This window comes from Engraulis encrasicolus, chromosome 7 (assembly GCF_034702125.1).
Source record: "Engraulis encrasicolus isolate BLACKSEA-1 chromosome 7, IST_EnEncr_1.0, whole genome shotgun sequence".
Taxonomy (NCBI): domain Eukaryota; kingdom Metazoa; phylum Chordata; class Actinopteri; order Clupeiformes; family Engraulidae; genus Engraulis; species Engraulis encrasicolus.
The window spans coordinates 46,024,171-46,045,273 of NC_085863.1; the positions used below are offsets into that span (position 1 = coordinate 46,024,171).

The 21,103-nt window shown below is 41.9% G+C and overlaps 2 protein-coding genes across 2 annotated transcripts; both read right to left on the reverse strand.

The window, feature by feature from the left end:
• Window positions 1-190: 190 nt before the first annotated feature.
• si:ch211-103f14.3 (zona pellucida-like domain-containing protein 1) lies at window positions 191-4,139 on the reverse strand. The gene is made up of 10 exons (XM_063202603.1): window positions 4,040-4,139; window positions 3,456-3,673; window positions 2,795-2,979; window positions 2,547-2,619; window positions 2,269-2,366; window positions 2,095-2,178; window positions 1,645-1,813; window positions 807-921; window positions 574-594; window positions 191-405 (listed from the first exon to the last, which is right to left on the reverse strand). The coding sequence occupies exons 1-10, from the start codon at window positions 4,137-4,139 to the stop codon at window positions 254-256; spliced, it is 1,215 nt and encodes a 404-aa protein (XP_063058673.1). The 3' UTR covers window positions 191-253.
• A 5,679-nt stretch (window positions 4,140-9,818) lies between these two features.
• zpld1a (zona pellucida-like domain containing 1a) lies at window positions 9,819-19,842 on the reverse strand. The gene is made up of 13 exons (XM_063202604.1): window positions 19,732-19,842; window positions 19,114-19,238; window positions 17,821-17,903; window positions 17,246-17,359; window positions 16,859-17,079; window positions 15,489-15,670; window positions 14,525-14,597; window positions 13,835-13,932; window positions 13,169-13,249; window positions 12,542-12,713; window positions 11,740-11,845; window positions 10,581-10,610; window positions 9,819-10,201 (listed from the first exon to the last, which is right to left on the reverse strand). Exons 4-13 carry the CDS (start codon window positions 17,349-17,351, stop codon window positions 10,023-10,025), a joined length of 1,248 nt encoding a protein of 415 aa, XP_063058674.1. The 5' UTR covers window positions 17,352-17,359; window positions 17,821-17,903; window positions 19,114-19,238; window positions 19,732-19,842; the 3' UTR covers window positions 9,819-10,022.
• Between the last annotated feature and the right edge of the window lie 1,261 nt (window positions 19,843-21,103).

The window sequence follows — 21,103 nt, forward strand, 5'->3', positions numbered from 1 at the left end:
ACTGCCAGTTTTCTGGCAGGCCTACAGCACGACACAGCACGACTCGGACTACCTTTTTTGCTCTTCGATTGAGCTGTGTCGTGCCCAAACGAAAAAACAAAAAGTGGCGGCCGAGTCACACTGTGTCGAGCTTTAGGCCTACCAGAAAACCGGCAGTGGAAAAGAGGCATAAGTGTCGAATTAACCCAGCAAAAAAATGACTGCGCAGTCACAGTATACAAGGAGAACTTCTGGCCCTAGCCCTCGATGCCTCCTAATTCTGGAAGAACTTGTTGGAGCCTGGATGCATCCGCTTGTAGAAGAAGGCAGCTAGCCCGATGACCACCACCACGGCTGCAGCCAAAACACCCACGGCGATGCCCAGGCCCACAGAGGAGCTGCCGGCCCGGCTGCTGCCTTGGGTCTCTGTTTAGGAGGAGCGACAAAAACAACACAGAAGAAAAACAGATGTGTAAGTCTCGGGATCACGGCCAGAGGAGGATGAAGTAATGTTTCCAGTTGTAATTCTACTGTTATGTGTTCGGACAACAATTCAAACAGATTTGTAGTTGTAGAGATAAGTGTGGTTCTTACCTTCTTCTTTTGATGTCACCACTGAAAAAAAAAGTTTTGAATAATAAGTTTAAATTTTACAGGGACTTATTGTGATAAATATCCACCGACAGGGTGGTTCGCCCTTCATTTAATATAATTAATAATAAAAGTTATTGCCTTGATTTCAGGTTTTAAATATGAGTGCATTTATGTTGAGGGTTATTTGACAATACAAAAAAGCTAAAATAGTCAATCAATCCAGTCGTTCTTACTGTTCTCTGCTTTGGTGATGATGGCGGATGAGGAGATGGTTGTGTATTCAGAGACACCTTCTTGGATGGTAGCCTGGGAACTGTCTCTTTTCCTCCTTCCTGAATTTTGGCAAATCTGAGGATGGACAGAGAGAGAGAGAGAGAGAGAGAGAGAGAGAGAGAGAGAGAGAGAGAGAGAGAGAGAGAGAGAGAAAGAGAGAGAGATTGCTGGGTGATTAGAACACCACTAATGCTGAAAATCACTTGTATCTAAAGACTAAATGTTAAATCATCACATTGACCAAGCTGAGCATACTTTTAGTGTCTTTATCATATAATTACAACTGACATCCCTTGTCTTGTAGGTTTTACCTTGAACTGGTGCTGCTCATCGCATTACAATTGTGTAGTACTGTAGTTACGTACCTCACTGCCCATCTCTTGTATGTTTGACTGTCTGTTTGTCTGCCCACAATGTTTTGTGTTGTCTGCAGAGGGCGCCAAACTTATACCATCATAGGCATCTGGCATTGGCTGGGGGCTGGGGGGAGTAGGTTGCTATCTCTGATTGCTCTTCTTATAATATAACTGCTACTAGCTATTTTACAGTTGGTCATTACCTTGAACCGGTGATTACTGTATTGCAGTGTTTATTCTACAATAGAACTACATCCGTTTCCCTGTTGGCAAGGCCACAGCTTCGGCCGGGCCCGGGACAAAGTCATCTGAAAGGGCCCACCCCCAGCCCAATAGATGCAATGTAATGAGGACCCAGTTCTGGGCCCCCTCTCTCCCTTGGCCCGGGAAAAGTGACCCCTTTGGCCCCCCCTTGTCGGCACCCCTGGCTGTTGGTTACTACCTTGAACTGGCCGCAGGTGCTGATCTCGCACAGTCGGGTGATGCAGTGGAGGTAGTAGGTGGACACGGTCAAGTTCTGCTGCTCAATAAAGCGGAAGGCCGGGAAGGAGAAGCGAGCGTTTTGGCTGTCACCGTTCTCCAATATGTCCGTCGATGAGTCCTTGGAGCAACTACAAGTGAAACACAGTAAAAAATACTTCATATCTTTCACAGTGAAAACAGTGGATGAACAAAACATTTAAAAAAATGTAAATGAGTGGGAAATGTTATGTTAATATTTTGTCGGTAAGGTTTTTTTTTTTAATCAAACATTTAATCTTTTTTGTAAATGAGTAAAGAAATACTCTGTTAGAAGGTTTACAAAATCTTAACCATATTATTTATTTGCAGATATTTTACAAAGCATTAATAAAACTTCACTGTGCAAAACTACCACCTGTGCGACACTTACACAGAGACAAACAGATTAAAGACGGTGGAGTTGGTGGGGTAGGGAGACAGGGAGGCATAGCATCGATCCAGAAGAACGTTGTACCTATGCGGGGAAGAGGACACAATTAATATGGTGGTCCATGGTATCTCCCTTTTAAGAGAGGAAGAAAGATGTGTAAGGGAGAAGACTTACTGGGAGGTCAAATTGGTTGCTTGGACCTGGACAAAGACTGGAGTTCGCAGTTCAATACCCAGAGGTGGAATAACAAGTGGCGTGTTATAGGTGTTATCCTGAAGGAAGAAATACGTAAAAGGAGAGTTACACAAAATTGATAGTTATATGAATAGATATTTTTTATAGTTCAGATTGTTTAGTTGTTATTAATATAGTAGTAGTGACTGCTGTGATTAAATGACTATACTGCATGACTGTGTTACACAGTGAGAGGCACAGTGTGCATAAGTCCTTACAGTGAAGAGTTGCAGTTGGAGGGTGCTGATGAAAGTACCATTGTTGTCCTGTACTGCAATGGAGGATGAAGACCTGAAATAAGGAGATGAGTCTTTAGTATTCATATGAGTAAACAAAGTTTCTGACTCTCTGTCTGTCTGTCTGTCTGTCATATGTCTGTCACCTTGTCTGTCTGCCTGTCTGTCTCTCTCCATCTCTCTCTCTTTCTCTCTTTCTCATTCAGGCCTTGCTAGAGAGGGCAACTTACACATCAATCTGGGTGTTGTTGATGAAGTACTCCAGAGGATAGGCACAGGAGTAGAAATACTTCAACTCAGCGTTGTACGTGACAGTGCCTGTAGTGGGATCATGGGAGCGGATGACACCGCTCACGTTGACCGTCTGGATGTTGGAGAAATCTGAAAAGATTCCGGTGCCAGCCTGGCTGGTGGTCTAAATGGGAAAAAAAGATTCAATTCATATCAGCAACCAACACAAATTTCCATAGTGTGTACACACCATCAATATCTGGATTATTATTAAGCCTAAACGGGCAAAAGTAAAGCATATCTACAATGACCTTACTTGTCTTCAAAATAAAAGTATCTCCACTAATACAACTCCTTGCTTTTTCAGTAATTGCAATTAACACAGAGCTACATTCCCTGTATGCACAACACTAAATCACAAATACACCATACTAATATTGCTTCTATTAATCTTACTTTCTATCTTCACATTAACTGTGAGCCACATTCTTTGCATGTTTGTATGTTTTAATCTTTTTATTCTTGTTATTTAATGTTTTTACCTTGATGCTTTAAGTTTTTAATTCTTTAAAGTCACTCTACTCTACTACTCTACTTGACTATGAAAAACATGTAATTACAAATAAAACGTACTACTGATGCTTACACTATTAGTCTTACCATGAAGATGCTGCCGCAGGCAGTGGTGGAGTTGATGGGGAAGGTGAACCTGACGACGGGAGGGGTGACCGAGGTGTCCAGGGTGCCCTTGCAGGCTGTGTTCTGCTGGGAGTTGAGGATGAGCAAGGACTCGTTGTATCCAGTGTAGGCCACGGGACAGGCCAGGATGGCCAGGCTGATGTAGGTGGTGCCACAGTCCACTTGGATGTCAGTGTATTCTGGCGAGAGAGCAAAGACAAAAGTATAGGCTAAATAAACAAAGACATTAAACAGCATGAGGGCAATATTTGTGGAAACCAGAGATCACTGACAATGTACTGCATATGAGTTTGTTGGATTACACCTACTTTACTCTCTAGTAGCTATAGAGTTACATATAATGCTAAAGACTTTTCACTGACCCTTAACTTTCAAATTAAAATGAACACTCTCATCTTACCAACCCAATTTGCCACCTCCAAAATGTAGTTTCCACAATGAATTATGTATGCCTAGAAACTTGCCCATCATCGCCCTTGCTTGTTTGCAGATATTTTTCTGATAAAGAAAAAGCAAATATGGAGACAGACATATGTACAGTATACCTGGACGTCGCCAATTAGTGCCACAGCCTGGCTCCGCTAAACTTGACTGTGCACTGGTGCTGCTGACCATCATTAAGACAAGGAGGAGACATAGGCCCATCGCTCTTCGCCCCATCAAATCTGTTTCAAAACAGAATACACAAGGTCAGATATGAGTACAAACAAAATACATCATTTTTTTTTTTAAAAAGAAAGAAAAAAAAGAAAAGGTAGCCTCATGAGAAAAATATTAAAGTGGTGCAGTAGTGCTGGTTGTGGAAAAAAAAGTCCAGCCAGTCTGTCTTGGTGATTGCTGTTGGCGGAAAAGTCCATAGTATATTGTAGATCCATAGGCTTACACACCTGGACTGTGATGCCTCATTGTAGCCATGGTGCCTTGAGAAGTGTCTGCCGTATGGACCCAAGGCGACTCCTGGGGTACTTATAAAGAGGATGCTCTGGGATGCCATTGGCCAGTAGCTAATATTAAGGTCAGGATGCTTTGGTGTATCCTCCACTGTATAGAATATCCCCCCCTTTGTGAACTTGGTGGTACCATGCACCGCCGTGTGCCTTAAGGCCATGTGCTCGCTGAAACCCAACACATTGGCCAGCTCTTCAAACCCCACATTGAGACAAAGGTGTTGTTTTCTCTTTGTGGTCGTGTCTCAAAATAAGAGACTCCAGCAAAGTGCTAATATGAAACCTTCATGAAGTCCACCTGTTGAATTGGAGGTCTGGAAGACGGACAATACGACGCTGGGCTTTTTTGTGATAGTTCATCATCGAACAATAAGCGTACGGCTTTATGCTGACCCAGAGAAGCTCCTGGGAACTACTGAAGGCAGCCCTGGCATTGATCTTACAGTTCACTTTGAATGAAAGGAGAGACGACAATGTTTGGCTAATGTCATAGTTTTGACTACCGTCAATCAACTATTGTCCAGAGCTCATTATTTGTCATATTATAGCATTCATATACAGTATTACGACCTCTGAAAAGAAAAGAAAAAAAGGTCAAATTGTGTGAAGGTCTTGTGTATGGAGATTTATGTATTAGGGTGGGATTTAAATTGGGTCAAACATCCAGGTTATCCTCCTCACACTACTTGTTCTGCTATAATTAGCCTATGTTTGGGACAACATTAGCTTGTTTGTTGACTTGCTTTTATATCCAAATATACAGACATACAGTATACGGACATACAGTTTTAGGGGGTAGATAATGTATTAGTTTATAAAAAAGTTTGTTTTAAAGAAGTGCACCACTGGCATTGTGCTTACAGTTCACTTTGAATGAAAGGAGAGACAACAATGTTTGCCTAATGCCACTTTTGACTCCTGTCAATCAACTATAGTCCAGAGCTAATTATTTGTCATTATAGCATTTAGAATGGATTGTGACCTCTTTCAAGAAAAGGAAAAAAGGTTAGGCCATAACTACAGTGCAAACATCGTGTGGACAAAGATTTATGCATAAAGATGGGATTTAAATTGGGTTAAACATCCAGGTTCTCTTCTTCACTCAACTTGTTCTGCTATAATTAGCCTGAGGTGCTGTTTACACATGGATATTTATATTTTTGCAAACACATCCATTTGGCCCTTTGAGTTTAGGCTTCCTAAAAGGGATATTTTTCAATCCAGAGTTTTAAGTGGAGATTTCTAAAACGCACCTGACAATGTTATGTTTTGGGTTTTTTTCAGATAAAAATATCAGGATTCAAAAATATCCGCAGTAGACGTGCAATCAAGGCCTGTTTGTGACAAAATTAGCTTGTTTGCTTTTTATGCAAATACGTATACAGATACATACTGTATGTCTAAATTGTTCTTGGGTTGGCTATTGTTTTTTTTAATCGTTTGTCTTAAAGAAGTTTTCTCAAAGTATTTGCTTTGTACGTATGTATTTTTGTGTAGGCCTTATCTGTATTAAAGTAATTTAAAGCATTTTTTTAGATGCCTATCCTGTCTCTGGACACATGTTTGCATTAAATATGTGACAAAACGACAAGAGTCTCTCACTTGTGTCAACCAACAACCGTATCTCAGGCCATTCGTGGAGTCTTTACAAGAAAAACAGAAAAAAAACAACTTTAAGCCTTGTGGTGCCGTTACGAATAGCCTCGTTTCTCGTGGTTGGGTGACAAAAGGGGGAATTGACAATTGGGGTAGTTTGGTTCTGGGGGGAAGAATAATGCGGACGGACATCAACAATCAAGCGTGAGTGAAGGCTAACTGGAAACAACGGTAATCAAACATTTCAAACAAGTGATTTAGGGTTAAGTTTAGGGTTAAGTATAGGGTTAGGGCTAAGGTTAGGGTTAAGGTTAGGGCGGGTTACTATGCTGGTGATCCGAGTTCAATTCTAGCTCGGGTCATTTGCTGATCCTTCCCCGTCTCTCTCTCACCACTCATTTCCTGTCTCTGCTCCACTGTCCTGTCACAAAAATAAAGGCAAAAAAGCACTTTTTTTAAAGGCAGCCTATTCTCCTGGAACCCTGGGAGTGAAAATGGCAGAAATACACAGGTCATGGCTGGATGTCTAGCGGCTCGTGCCTGTTCTTTCAACTGAGCGCCGTTAAGAGGCAAGCTCCCTGGAGGAAGAGCTCTGATGTTTGCAGTAGTCAAAACAGACTTGCTATCGCTTGGAGCTCAAGTGTGCTGACTGTCTGACATGTCTATAACAGACAATCTTATCTCATGAGGCCCGTCTGAGGATCACATTTCTGTCTGACTTTCAATATGCAGAGGTTTTTTTTAATCCTGAATTTGGGAAATGGTTTGCACATAAAAAAAATAGATTCAGCAGTGCTCTGCTCGAATATGTTACACAGAAGAGCAGAAAAGTAAAGCAAAAAAAGGGATTCCACTGTGGGGAATTCCACCCATTAGTGTTATCTTCTCTATCTGCTATCTCTGCTATCTCAGAAGGTGGTCAAATGTACTCCACTGCTGGTATGCCGTGTTGGAAGGGGAAATTCTTGTTTGTTGTAGTATTTTTGGCGTGGTCCCTGATGGGAGATCTTTGACACCCAAGTCAAATGTGTCATACCTCTCCTCACTTGTCCTCTGCAGGGAGTGTCCTATCTCAGGTTCCCAGGTAAGAATAGTGAGTGGACAGCCAAGTGGAATCTCACTTAACACACGCAGGGCACTCCCGCATGGAAAGGAGAGTTCCAGGGAGAGGCGTTGGCTTAATGCATCCACTCACTGACACTCACATGTGTGCTCGCACACACACATGCACGCACGCACGCACGCACGCACACACACATGCACGCACGCACGCACACACACAAACATACACTTGTGCACGCACACGTAGTACAGTCAAAGATGAACATATGATCCCATGCGTGCATACATCCAATCTATCTTTTACACACACACACACACACACACACACACACACACACACACACACACACACACACACACACACACACACACACACACACACACACACACACACACACACACACACACACACACACACACTACCTGCCACATAGGGAGACCATGCAATCACTCTTTATGCTGCTCAATACAAAAGCCAAAATAAGCCACCTGACACAATTTTGATGGGCAGTCCAAGTGAATGAAGGTTAACGACCTATAAAATGGGGTCATGCTCTCCTTTGCTTTCTTTTATGCTTGTTCTTATCCAATGTAACAATAGTCCATGTCAGAGACACTACATAATGCTGTATGAAACCTCCGAAATGTCATCTAATACAGTGGTTCCCAAATATTTTCTGCTGGTGTAACGGAGGCCAACTAGCAGTGTGGCATAGAACGTTAGTAAACCTCCCTCCCGAAGCGTCAATACAGTGCGGTAGCATTGGGCTATTTGAGCGGCCATTTAGCTCAGCGGTCTCGTACTGTGCCTCCCATTGCCAAACCGATGCGTTGGCGAGGTGGTGAGTTTGTGGCGCCGAGGGGGACGAACTGCATGGGAACACCTCAGTCAAACTGGGACACCCCTTCTGGACCATCCATATTCAAAACTGCAAATGGTTATTTTGCCCCTTATTATTACTAAATGTTGATGTGAAAATCAATGGGTATAAGTAAAATACAAGATAAGTAAAAGCAGTACATTGTTATACTGCCTGGAAGCACATCTTCAAGGTGTTATGCAAACAGTCCCATCTTCCTGTGCCCCCATTGCAAAGTCTCTGCACTACCCCTAGGGGTCCAGGCCTCCAGTTTGGGAACCACTGATATCAATATATAAATGCATATTATCAATAAAGGATAGAAAACTACAATCCGTGACATAAAAATGTGTACTTTTGATTGACTAAAGTCTGAACACTTGACATCCTTTTTTAGCCTTTATACCATGACAGTTCCAGAATGTTTCAGCCATAATGTCTTCTTCAGATTTTATTTTGAAAATATGACAGATATCATAAAAAGCAGACTCTGAGATATGGATTCCAATATTTTATTGTAAAACACTGAATGTGCATAAATGCAGACAATATTTTATTTGGATCGTCATGTGGATTGTGTTAATGGATAAATATGCTTTGATTGTGTGTGTGTGTGTGTGTGTGTGTGTGTGTGTGTGTGTGTGTGTGTGTGTGTGTGTGTGTGTGTGTGTGTGTGTGTGTGTGTGTGTGTGTGTGTGTGTGTGTGTGTGTGTTGCATAATAATGTATTTGTGTGTGCAAGTGTGTGTATGCGGGTCCTTTGGGTAAGTGAGGGTGAGTACATGTACCATACGACAATCTGTAAAAAATAAACAGCGTTGTACTACCATGTTAAGTGCATTTTGTACAATATACTGGTATATATGAACAAGGTGAATAGCATTAAATGTCAGGTTAGGAAAAAGCTTAAAAATACTTGGCCTATGTCGTCTTACACTACAAGACACCAATAATTTGTTAGTGAAAGTAGAAAGTATAATCATAACAGTAATATGCAAAAGTATAATGCAAAATGTAAAAGTATAATGATGATTTATTGATATTAATGAATTAACTATATTTTAAATAGCAAAACAAATGAAAGCTCAATATTTGCATAATTTAGATACAAACTATTGAGATTCATAATAAATTGAACTCACTAAACTAGATTTGAAACAATTACTGATGAAAAAAAACCTGATCACAGCAACAATTTAGTTTGCAGCTCAGGAGTCAATTATTTCATGAAAGAGGAATCTATGAGGTTACAGTTTAATACACTTTGAATAAGCTATAAACCATATTTGCGTCCGATGCCCTGCAAGAGACAAACATAATGAGCTGAGGTATTGGATAACATTGGACAAACATTGTAACCACTCACAAGAGTGAATCCACCATAGAAATGTGTACATTATCAAATCAAAATATACTGGTCATTAAGACGATAAAGATTTTGTTTATTTATTTTAAAAAAGTATAACGAGCATACTGTAACAATGTTATTGAAAGTTATTGTCTATGTTTACAAACAAATTTCAAAAGAATACACAGCTAACTTTATACATATTGGATTGAATTCTATAAATAACATATATTTTAAAACAGATTATATTTGTGATACACAGGATTTTGCATGCTTCCTCCATTTAGCAAGACTCAATACATTGTGCATTATTTCCCATTTATGGTAAGATACCGTCTTCAGGCTAATGGAGAACTGAGCAGTTGCCAGTTCTCACACTTGATCTCCAACAGACTCATGGACGAAAATCAAAAAGTTTGGGAAACAGTAAGTTGGTCCCGACAAGAAATCAAGTGAAACTTTCTTTCCTAAGTGAACCATGACAGCAAAATTAAAGTCAGCAGGTTAATGAAATAAACAAACGGTATACATGAGGGCTGTTCACCTTTAACCACTGTTCCCAGTGTGACAGATGCGGGACCCAGCATTGGCACAGATCTGACAGGCCTAGAAAAACCAAGCTACAGTAGACCGGACTTAAAACTTTTTTCACCGTGAACAGCAGAGTTGAACTGTTGGAGCCTGGGTTAGACTGTGTGGAGGGGCGGGAGTTTAGATCAGTTGAAGGCGGGGTTGAAGGAGCCAGCTAGCGTGCTGGGCGGCGGTGGTGTCTTGCGTCCCTTGAGCAGCGTGAGGGAGAGGACGAAGAAGCAGAGGCTCATGACGGCCAGGATGATGATGCCAGAGATCAGGGCGCTGGTCACCGAGTCTCCCTGCAGGGGCTTGTTTAACTGGGCTAAAGCACAGACAAGTACAGGACACAGACTCTCAAAACTCAATTACATACAATTAGTAAAATTTGTATAATACTGTATACAGTTTAGTCTTTGTGGGATATCACGTCCACAACAGAAAAAACTTAATCATGGTAAAATATACAAAGGGAAAAGGTAACACACTACTGTATTCATGGTAAAATACCACAAAGGGAAAAGGTAACACACTACTGTATTCATTTTAGTTAGTCTACTTGTTTTTGTACTCTTCATCTTCTTATTCCTCAAGTAATGACCATAACAGTTGTGTTGTATTCACTGAGTAATTCCATGAATAAACTGAACTACTATATGGTAGCTTTGTGTTGAAGTTAAGGTATAAAGAGCAGCAGGCCTTACCAAGCTGAGAATTGTTCATTGGTGTATCCTCTGTGAAGACAAAACACATAAAGTTGTGCAAAAATCTCCATGTCAGTTGTACCACACCATACACACCCATACAGAGAGAGCGAGCGAGAGAGAGCGAGAGAGAGAGCGAGAGAGAGAGAGAGAGAGAGAGAGAGAGAGAGAGAGAGAGAGAGAGACTTTGCATTTATAGATTACATCTCAACATCTCACCACCTTTTGGATTAACTACTACTTGAACAATATTGTTAATTTAGAATATCACACCTAGAGTAAACGTTTCAAAAATCACCAACATTTCTTGTTAGAATTCGGGATTTAAATGGTCAAGCTCACCTTCAGTGAGTTTACATACGTGTATGTGGTGTGTTTTTTTTCTCTCTTCTTCTTCTTCTTCTTCTTCTTAGCTGAGAGCTTTTCATTTCTGTCAGTATATGTCTTTTCTCCTGTAATACCCTTGCGGGCCAAACCTTGGCATCTGGACTCAAATGATGGACTCAAAGGACTACGTATATGGACTCAAGGGACTATATGCCGTCATTCACATGTACCAGAGCTTATGAATGTACAGTGTAAATGCCTAGTCACAAACCCCCCCCCCTCCCCCCAAAGCAATAAAAATGTTGGTCACAAAAAAGGCTGAGCCTGACGGTGCAGTATCACTGTTGTCACAACGTTTTCCGAACATTAAAGGCGGCTCGAGGTCATTTGCAGAACCTTCCCCATCTTTCTCTCCTCACTGATCTCCTGTCACAACTTCACTATCCTATCATAATAAAGGCAGACAAATCCCAGAAAAACAAACTGGGCTACTTCTCACTGACTAGACCCAGGGATGATCACAGCACTTAGCATACTTTTAGAGATTTTTTATTTCTTGGTGCACTAAGTAACTGACATTTTGACGCACCTGCGTTTGGACTCTGAGGAAGATGCAGGTGCGTCGAAATGTCAGTGACTTTGTGCGGCAAAAAGTAAAACAACTCTAAAAGTATACTGCGTGCTTAGTCATCTCTGGGTCTAGTCACTGAGGAGTAGCCCAGTTTGTCTTCATTCTGCTGTTCTGGACTGTCTGAGCACCACAAGGCCTGAAGCGCAGACATCCTTTCTCTAAGCCCAGAAAAACACTTTTAAAAAGTGAAGTGCCACTAACCGCTGCGCGTGATGATGGGTCCAGCCGTGATGACGGCATTCCCAGACGCTGCGTTCGACTCCCCCTCAGCTGGAGTGTCTCTTCTCCTCCTCTTACTGCCACAGATCTGCATCAGCAACACATTACATTACATTACATTATCAAACACTACTATCCAAAGCAACATACAAAACATGACATCAAAAGTCACAGATGTGTGGGGACAGAGATACAACATAAGTAAATTACATCTGTGCCAGGAGTTTTTTTTTCTATTAAAGCAACAACAGTTTCCCCTCTGCAGCAGATGAACCACAGCTTAAAAATGGAAATGTATATGATTCAAACAATACAGAGATCCTATAACCTGCTTCTCCAAATGTTCTTAGTATGAAAGGACCTTCTGAATTTGCTTTTCACTCTGCATGGCTATAGCTGCATGGTTCATATGTTGATGTACTACTGAAATGATTTTAGAAGCGATTTATTTGTTTAAAAGGGAGACTATGTAACACTTGGAACTGACAGCCACAGACGAGCATATTGAAATAAACTTGTCATAAGAAAATCTGAACTTAGCTACCTCAGCAAACATAATCACATTTAGATCCACAACAACTGGGACTCTTGGATGAAAAACAATCAAAGCATTAGGAAACAGATTTACAGCAGTGTAGATTATTGGGCAAGGATTTCAGCAGGCACTTTAAAATCTACCTGGCATAGCTTTATGTTTGTAAAAAAAGCTTTAAAGCCCCTTTCACATGATAGGTGTTAGTAGGACATACACAGAACAGCACTAGAATGGGTTAAGTGACATTACCGGCATGAGCATCGGACAGTCATCGGAGCGACACAGCTTGGTGACGCAGTGCAGGAAAACCGTGGACATTTTCTGGTTCTTGTGTTTGACGAAGCGGAAGACCTCGAAGGAGAACCGACCCATCTGGCTCTTCCCATTCTCAAAAACGGTCGTCTGCGGGTCTTTGTCACAGCTGTCTCCGCAGGCAGAGTACATATAAAGACACAGTGCCATGGTGTGGGATAGACATTCAAAACACAGACATTGCAAAGAGAGAGAGAGAGAGAGAGAGAGAGAGAGAGAGAGAAAGAGAGAGATTGTTTGTTTATGTTCATGGACAATTATGCAGCTGTGGGTATTTCGTGGTCAGTACAGGCAATAAAATTCACTTCACATTAAAAAAATCAACAGTAACATAAATAATTGAATAAATACTTTAAATAAGTTTGAGAGAGAGAAAAAGAGAAAGAGAGAGAGAGAGAGAGAGAGAGAGAGAGAGAGAGAGAGAGAGAGAGAGAGAGAGAGAGAGAGAGAGAGAGAGAGAGAGAGAGAGAGAAAGAGAGAGCAAAAAAACCCAGAGAGTTATTGTGTGAAGATGGTTCATGAGATTTCACTGGACAGATCTTTGTCAGATGATGGAGGAATTACCCAAAGAAAAGGTCGTAGCGCAAGTCATCATTGGGGTTCCCAGAGGGGGTAGTGTAACAGTAGTCCATCAGCACATTCCACCTGTCCAGGGGGTAGAGGCACAACAGGTTTAGGCTCATTAAAACAGCCATACATGAATGGTGGGGGCCTCCTCCTACTACACAAAGCTAGCATGTTCCTATACAATGCTAACATGTTCCATGCTCCCGTGTGCTTCCTGTGTTGTCTGTCTGTTCTTCAGTGGTGCTGGCGCCACCGCGTTTGCCAACAAGGCCTCTATTGAATGCCTTACTCCATTTTCTCTTCTATGAATGTCCAAGCTTCATGTGAATCTTATTTCAGGAACCCATCCTGCATTTGACCTACATATTACTGCCATGATGGATGATGATTCATCTGCTTCAGAGGACTATAGGTATTGTGTTATGGTATGTCTATACTTCAGGCCTGATAGTAGAGGAAAGTCATAAGCCTGAACCCTTTAACACATTTTGAAATCAGAAAAACCTAATGAGTATATTTTATTCCCACAGACAATCTCTGTCAAATTTGAAATCAGGCACTGAGCCCAATGCTATCAGTCCTGTATACTTTTATCTAACACACACCGCATGATTTTAAGCTGATATTATTAATGATAATAAGGTTTTAAAATAAATGCTTTACCTTCTGTCTAAATTGCTTGCCCTCACAGCAGCAAACACACGCGTCTTCAAGGTAAGGCCGGCCATCGGAATAGCAAGCTGTTGCACGTACGTTGAGTCCTGCAAAAAGCAACATCAGAAAGTGCATGAGGTGCAAGTAAAAATCCAACAAAGTTACTCAGTCATTTTTTAACACAAAGTCAAAATTTGCCTCATGCAAATAAGTAAATGACTGCTGAGATACACAGTTGCAAATATGAGAAGGACACCAAGTGTTAAGATGCAGAGGGCTGAAGGATGGAGGTAGGAGGATGAAGGAGAATGATATAAACTCAGGGAAGCCTCTGTGCGTTGGGCAGTTTTCTTTCAAAGTACTGTCTGACAGAAAGAATACAAAAGGACTTTCAAAAAATACTGTATGTCCAAATAGACATTGTAGAAGTTTTTTTCTGAAATTCAGTGTGCACTGATTTATCACCTTAATCCTACAGTGCCAATCTTTAATTCTACTACTCTATATAAAGGGTCTCTGCAACTGTATGAGTAGTGTAGCATTGTGAAACTAGAGTTAGTATGTTCTTTATTTAGTTACACTTTATTAATAAGACTATTGGTCAACGAGCAGTTTCAAAAGTCTTCCAGCCATCTGAATAAAATGTCTTCAGAGAGACCGTGTATAGTCAGATCAATGCAATGCTGTGTGTCAACTCACATTGTAGAGGAGTAAACTCAAAGTGCTTACGAAGGTACCATTGCTGTCCTTCACTGAGATGGCAGCAGCTGACCTTCAAAAACAAAACAGGCAATATCACATTACATACAGGACTATGTTGTAGCAAAAATGTAATCATAGTAATCATATCAGATTGAACCTGATGAAGCAACAGAGAAAACGCGTTGTTCACCAAATTAACAACCAGCAAAGAATACCAGTGTGCGGTGATTCATCCTTCCTTTACTTGGATTACTTTTACTGCACATCACCAGCACCTGGACAGTGGTTGTGCACGGGGACTCTACTTTGAAAAATGTAATAATTTTTAGCATTACACACACCTTCCACAGTCATGTGAATTAAAGTAAGCTACAGTGCGTAGTTTAAATTACCCTTAGGTGCTACTGATGCTGTAGTGTTTTTGTTCTCTGTACATTGTAGTAGCCTATCCCTTTCATGGACCACACACTTGTCTTTATAGCCAACTATGACAAGAGAAGCAGTATGTCTGTATGAAATATGTTTGCTTAGGCCTTTGAGTTCCCAAAGGAACATGGGAACCATTGACAAAATGCTTCCATTTTCTTCTGTCTTGTACAAAATATGGTTCCTGATACGTAGACTAACCAGCTACAAACTTGGTCATGGGGCATGAGTCACATCAAATGAATCACTTAGACATGCATGTATTGTTTGAATAGGTCTTTGAACACATTTCAACTCATGCGCATGTGTATCTTTGTACATGTTTATGTAGATGATATCATCATTCCCTCACATAATGCTATGTTAGTCAACAGAGTTTAGTGAGTGATTCTCGGAGTATTATGCTTATTCAGTCTCTCTGGTTTAGATGCACTACACTTAACAAATGGACTTTTCAAGCTCCATAAAGGAGACCAATAGATTGCAAGTTTGCAACTAAACTATTTCGACTGAGCCTGGCTGTGGGTGTACTTACGAGGCCAGCTGAGTGTTATTGACCAGGTACTCCAGAGGGTAACTGCAGCTAAACTTGTACAGAAGGCCTGGCAGGTAACTGATGACCGTAGGGGGATCAGGCGTGTCGATGTACCCTGATATATTGCCAATCTGCACCAGGGACAAGTTCCCATAGGCATTCGCCCCCTGAGCTGAGGAGACCTGTAAAACACAGGCGGAGAAATGCACGCACGCACGCATGCACGCACGCACACACACTTTATTTGAATCCGACATATAAAATGAACAATGTGCAAGACTGAAATAATTCTAAGGGGTTTGCATACACAATACACACAATCATGCACGCACACACACAGCAAGCACAAACACAGATTCACGCACACATGCATGCACACAAGCAAGCACAAACGCACACATTCACACAGAGTAAATAGGTGCATGCACACACACACAGACACGCTCGCACGCACGCACACACACATCATCCATAAATGGCGTCCTCATAAGCGGTCCAGCATTCCTTGATAACATCACCTCCTTACCATTGAGCTAATGTGCCCACACCCCACTAATCCCTACGCCTGGTATCCCCTTATCGCAGCTTGGCCACTGTGTCCACCTCGTCACTCGGCCAAAAACAGGTATAATTCCTCCTCAGCACAAGAAACCTCCAGCACAATTTCCCAGAATCCCGATAAGAGCCCAAATGTTCTCCATTCAGCGCTGCAAAGCTAGCTCAAGCTTGACATCACTGTTGTTTACTTTACAAAACGTCCTCAAATCCTCTCGACTAAAGCTGCTCCTGTAGGAAGAAGTACAACTTTGTAATCTGCCACAAAAAAAACCTGAAAAAAAACTCAGAATGGGTCAGAATGCGTCTTTCATTCTCCATCCCAAGACAGTTTAATGTGGCTAGCTTGTCAAAGGCTCTTTTCTGCCACCTGAGCTTTTCTATAGGTCTGCATCTTAATGTCAGTGTTAGCTTGTCCAAAGCTCTCGAACCTCTAGTCTGGAAAATGTGTCCATTTTACAGTATGGACCCGTTTTTCAGTACCTTGTTAAGGTTATCACCAGAGTGTTGATAAAAGTCAATAGCTTGTCAAAAGGCCTCAATTTTACTGTTCTTTAAGCTTGTCAAGGCGGTCCTACCACCACTGAGCCGTCATAGGCCTCCAGTATAACATGCTTACCACATATTTACCACAGCTTCATTCGAAAGGCTCCTACCACCAGCAAGTTCCTGCAGACCACCAGTGCAACATGAATACTATAGTTTGAGTCAAGGGGGTCCTACTTCCAGTGTAATGTGTTAACTATAATTTCAATCAGGGGTGTCCTAACACCAGTGTAACATGTTCACTATAGTTTGAGACAAGGGTGTCCTACCACCAGCGAGTTCCCGCAGGCCTCCAGGGTGTTGAGGCTGATGCTGAAGAGCACCGCCGTGGGGAAGGTGTTGTTGTTGATGAAGCCGCGACAGTGCGAGTCGCCATGGCGCCCGTTCAGCGCCAGGTCCGTGTCCGTGTAGCCAGAGAAGAGCACCGGACAGAAGTTGATCTTCAGGGTGATGGTCTGCACACCGCAGTACACGCTGATGTCTCGCTCCGCTGCAGGGGATGGCAGAGAACAGTCACAGTATGTACATCTCTGGGTGAGGATTTCCCCCCCAAACAATGTCATGGCAACAGTTGCTAACAGCTGTTGTTGCCATGGCAGTTGCCTCAGCATCCTATAGGACACTTCAGAGGAAGCAAGGAGCAGTTCTGTTATTACCTGGGAAACGACTGTGGAAGTTGGCATCGCAGTTGAAACCGTTGAACTGTGCAGCGACCGAGACTGCCTTACTTATGAGCAAAAGACTCAAACATATTCGTTCCATTTCAGCACCTGATGGAAGCATTGTGAACAACATAACATTATGAATATTAGTACCAAACTGCTGTATTTGAGATGTGATGGAAAATGTCTGTTTCGATTTGCTGAAAATCACAGTAAGTAAAAAAGTAAAGTAAAAGTTAAAAAAGCACAAGTTTAAAAATGGACAATCTTACATTAAATCCTACCAAACCTTCCTCACAGAGCACCAACACCAAAACACCAACATCCAAATGATCTAAATACTACTCAACAAACTGTCTAAAAGCCTACAGTAGAAGTCAGGCCTGGGCCCTACTGTAAAAGCAAATCAAACAAATTATAATCTGCAGTCTCATTGGAACAGTCCACAGCACCTCAGCATCATCATCACCATCCTGTTCTATGGCTCTGGCCCCATCTGCCGTACTCCTGGCCTACAGGTACAGGTAGGTGCTTACTGTAGCTGTTCCGTCATGGCATGTCAGACTCACCCGGTTCCCTGGTCTCCAACGAGTCACCGGTACTCCATGTGCACCCCACCGCTGCATGTGGTCGACTGGGGAGAGGCGCATCTCTGCCGGGCACCCAGAAAAATGCAGGTCCCGATCCACGGCCATAAAAAAAATCCAACATAAGAGATTCATTATCTGAACACGTCAACAAAAAAGGACTGTCCAGGGGAACATGGGAAAGTCCATCAATTCTGAATTGTGTTATACAAATCCTTTTCACGGGCCCAGAAACATGAGCAGGTTTTGAAGTTTCCCACTCATATCCTTTCTGCTTGATCTTCCTCTGTCAGCGCGCACAAACGGCTCGACGCCGCATGAGGTCCGTGCAGGGGGGGAATTATCTTTTCATCGGTCGCTGGAGCAGGACCCGCTTGCTGACTGAGGTGGCCTTTCTCTCTGCCAGCGCGTCCCTGGCCGTGCCCAGGATCATCGTCTGGGGCTGCTTTTTCTGCCACTTTGTGTCCCTGCGGCTCCGTCAGCACTATCCACACTCTCCCTCCCATGGCTGGCTGGGGCTACAGGTTCAGGCTGCCAGGGAGACAAGTGAGCGAGCCAGCCAGCCAGCCAGCTAGCCAGCCAGCCAGTCATCCAGCCAACGAGCCAACCAGTCAGTCAGTCAGTGAGCACACAAAAAAAATGTCAGAGCTTGCCACCTGTCTCCCCCAGCACCGTGATCTCTCAAGCGTGACTCCTGCTCTTTCGAGCACAGGAAAAAGGGGTTCAGAAACACACCGCTCGGTACCTCTTTATAGGATTACCGCCACCACACTCGTATGGATGTATGGGAAAAACTCTTGTGTAAGAATTGTCGCCGACAGACAGGCTGAATAATATGACATATCAGGGGCAGTGGGGCCAAAGGCTGTTGAATACATAACACGAAACTTCCTGTCAGAGCTCTGCAGAATCAGTGTTGTTTTTGTCTCAATAGACTGTAAGAACTTGGAACTTGGAACGTGGCTAAGGCCTAAATGGCTGAGGTCTAAATGGCCTAAACCACCTTTCTGCTTCATCAGTAATTTTGCTTGACATCGCCTTCTTTCTTCAGACACTGTATGTTTGGCACACTAGGCGATGCCACTTGTGCCATTCAACGCACACATGAATGAGCACATGAATGGACACACACAAGAACGCAAACACAACACAACACAACACAACAGCTACATTTGAATATTACTATGTAGACTGAAAAGGCAGTGAACCAAGTGTATGCTTGCTGTGAATTATGGCACCAGTGTTTTCAATAGATTATCCTTCATCCATCCTTACCTGAGAGAAGCACAGTTGGCAGCTATATCCAACCATGGAGAAGAGCCAGGTCCACTTGCCTCCCTTATCCACAGCTACAAGTGGATGTACAGTAACCCAAAGATTGGGACACGTCCAAAGAGATCCTGATGTAAAAAAATCAGTGTATAAAAACATGGCGTTGTCAGCAATAAAATCATTCCTAAAATTTAATTTACTCCTTTGTACAAGCCCGGTTTTCAGACGGAGCTCAGACGATGGGACTATTTCACGTTGCTTCTGACCAGAAATCATACTAAACGGTGCAGTGGCTTCTGCTAATATACCCTGGTTTGGAGATTAGTCAGAAATGATGGATTGTGTACTAGGGCGAGAGAGAGCAGAGCAGAGAGAAGAGCAGGTTCAGAGGAGAAAAGGGGCTCAAATTCTATGGCTTTATTTGACTGAATACAGAAAAACAAAACTGTTGGCTGCATATGGTGTGGCAATTCAGAGATGCAGATAGCAATCTGACTGTGTAGGGCGTCCAGCACATGTCACTCATTGATCTGTCACACGTCCAGTTCTCCATATTGCCAAAGCAAAGTGTGTGACAGTTTACACGTTTTGATCGTCACCTCTCAACAGTGAAATCCTCACCATTATTGTTGCAGAGGCCGTCACTCAGCCTCCCTTAAGCTGTGGTGTCATCAGATGACAGATTGCAGCCATCTTCTGTCACAGACATGAATGGGGAAGAGAGTCGTTCACAAATTTGAAATAGCTTAACATGAAAGCTTACAATAATTCAGCAACACAAAACAAGTTCTTTTTTAAACATTTCCCTTTGAGAAATGGAATCTGTGCAATTCGGACGAAGACCAAAAAAACATTTTGTCTTCAACATACTCAAACTTTATGTTTAAACGTATGTTTAAAGTCAGCAACCTTGTTTTCATGTTATTTTGACAAGTCATAAATGGGAAGAGTTATTCACAAATTTTAAATAGCTGAACATGAAAGCTTACAACAATGCAGCAACATGAAGTTCTTTTTTAAAAATTTACTTTTGAGAAATGGAATCTGTGCAATTTGGAAGAAGAATAAACATGTTAAGTTTGAGTATGTTCAAGACAAAATATTTTTTGTTAAGTCAGCAACTTTGTTTTCATGTTATTTTGACAAGACATGAATGGGAAGAGAGTTATTCACAAATTTGAAATAGCTGAACGCGAAAGCTTACAATAATGCAGCAACACGAAACAATTTCTTTTTTCAAACATTTCCCTTTGAGAAATGGAATCTGTGCTATTTGGAATTTCGTAAGAAGAATAAACGTGTACATTTTGAGTTTGTTTAACACAAAATGTTTTTTTTAAGTCAGCAACTATGTTTTCACGTTATTTAAACAAGACGTGTGGAAATATGGCATTAACATGGGCTATAATTGATCATGGATACAGTGTAACCAATTTTTTTCATTCAGGAAAACGGTAAGTTGAGGCGTGAGGAGGAACAGTATGATGTCCCAAGGAGGCTTTCACGGCATGCCCCACAAAACAAAATTTACGACAGATTAATTTCAAGTCGAGCTTCAAAATAACAATATTAGATTTCAATGTCGATGGCCCATGTTTTTTTTTTTCAGAACCATGGCACCCACTCTTTCACCAACATAACATGTGAAAATCCTTTCTCTTCTGTGAAATCAATATACAGTGTGCAGTATTCATCTAAACAAGGCACCGTTCTTTAAGCAGTAATTATCAAGCTTTGGTGAATCTCTTTACTCTTGGGTGATCTCTTTACTCTTTGGCTACACTCGAGTTAAATGTCATGGCTGTCATTGGCATTTGTTCAAGTTTGTTCTCGATACATCAGTTCCTGTGCTACAAAATATCTCATTATTAAAAATAGGACAACTTGTTCTCTCCTGATGTAAGAATGCCCACCAATGGAAGTCTATGGAACAATGAAAGCACAAAAACTTGAGAATTAAAAGCACCGTAATTGGAGATTCATGTCTGTAATG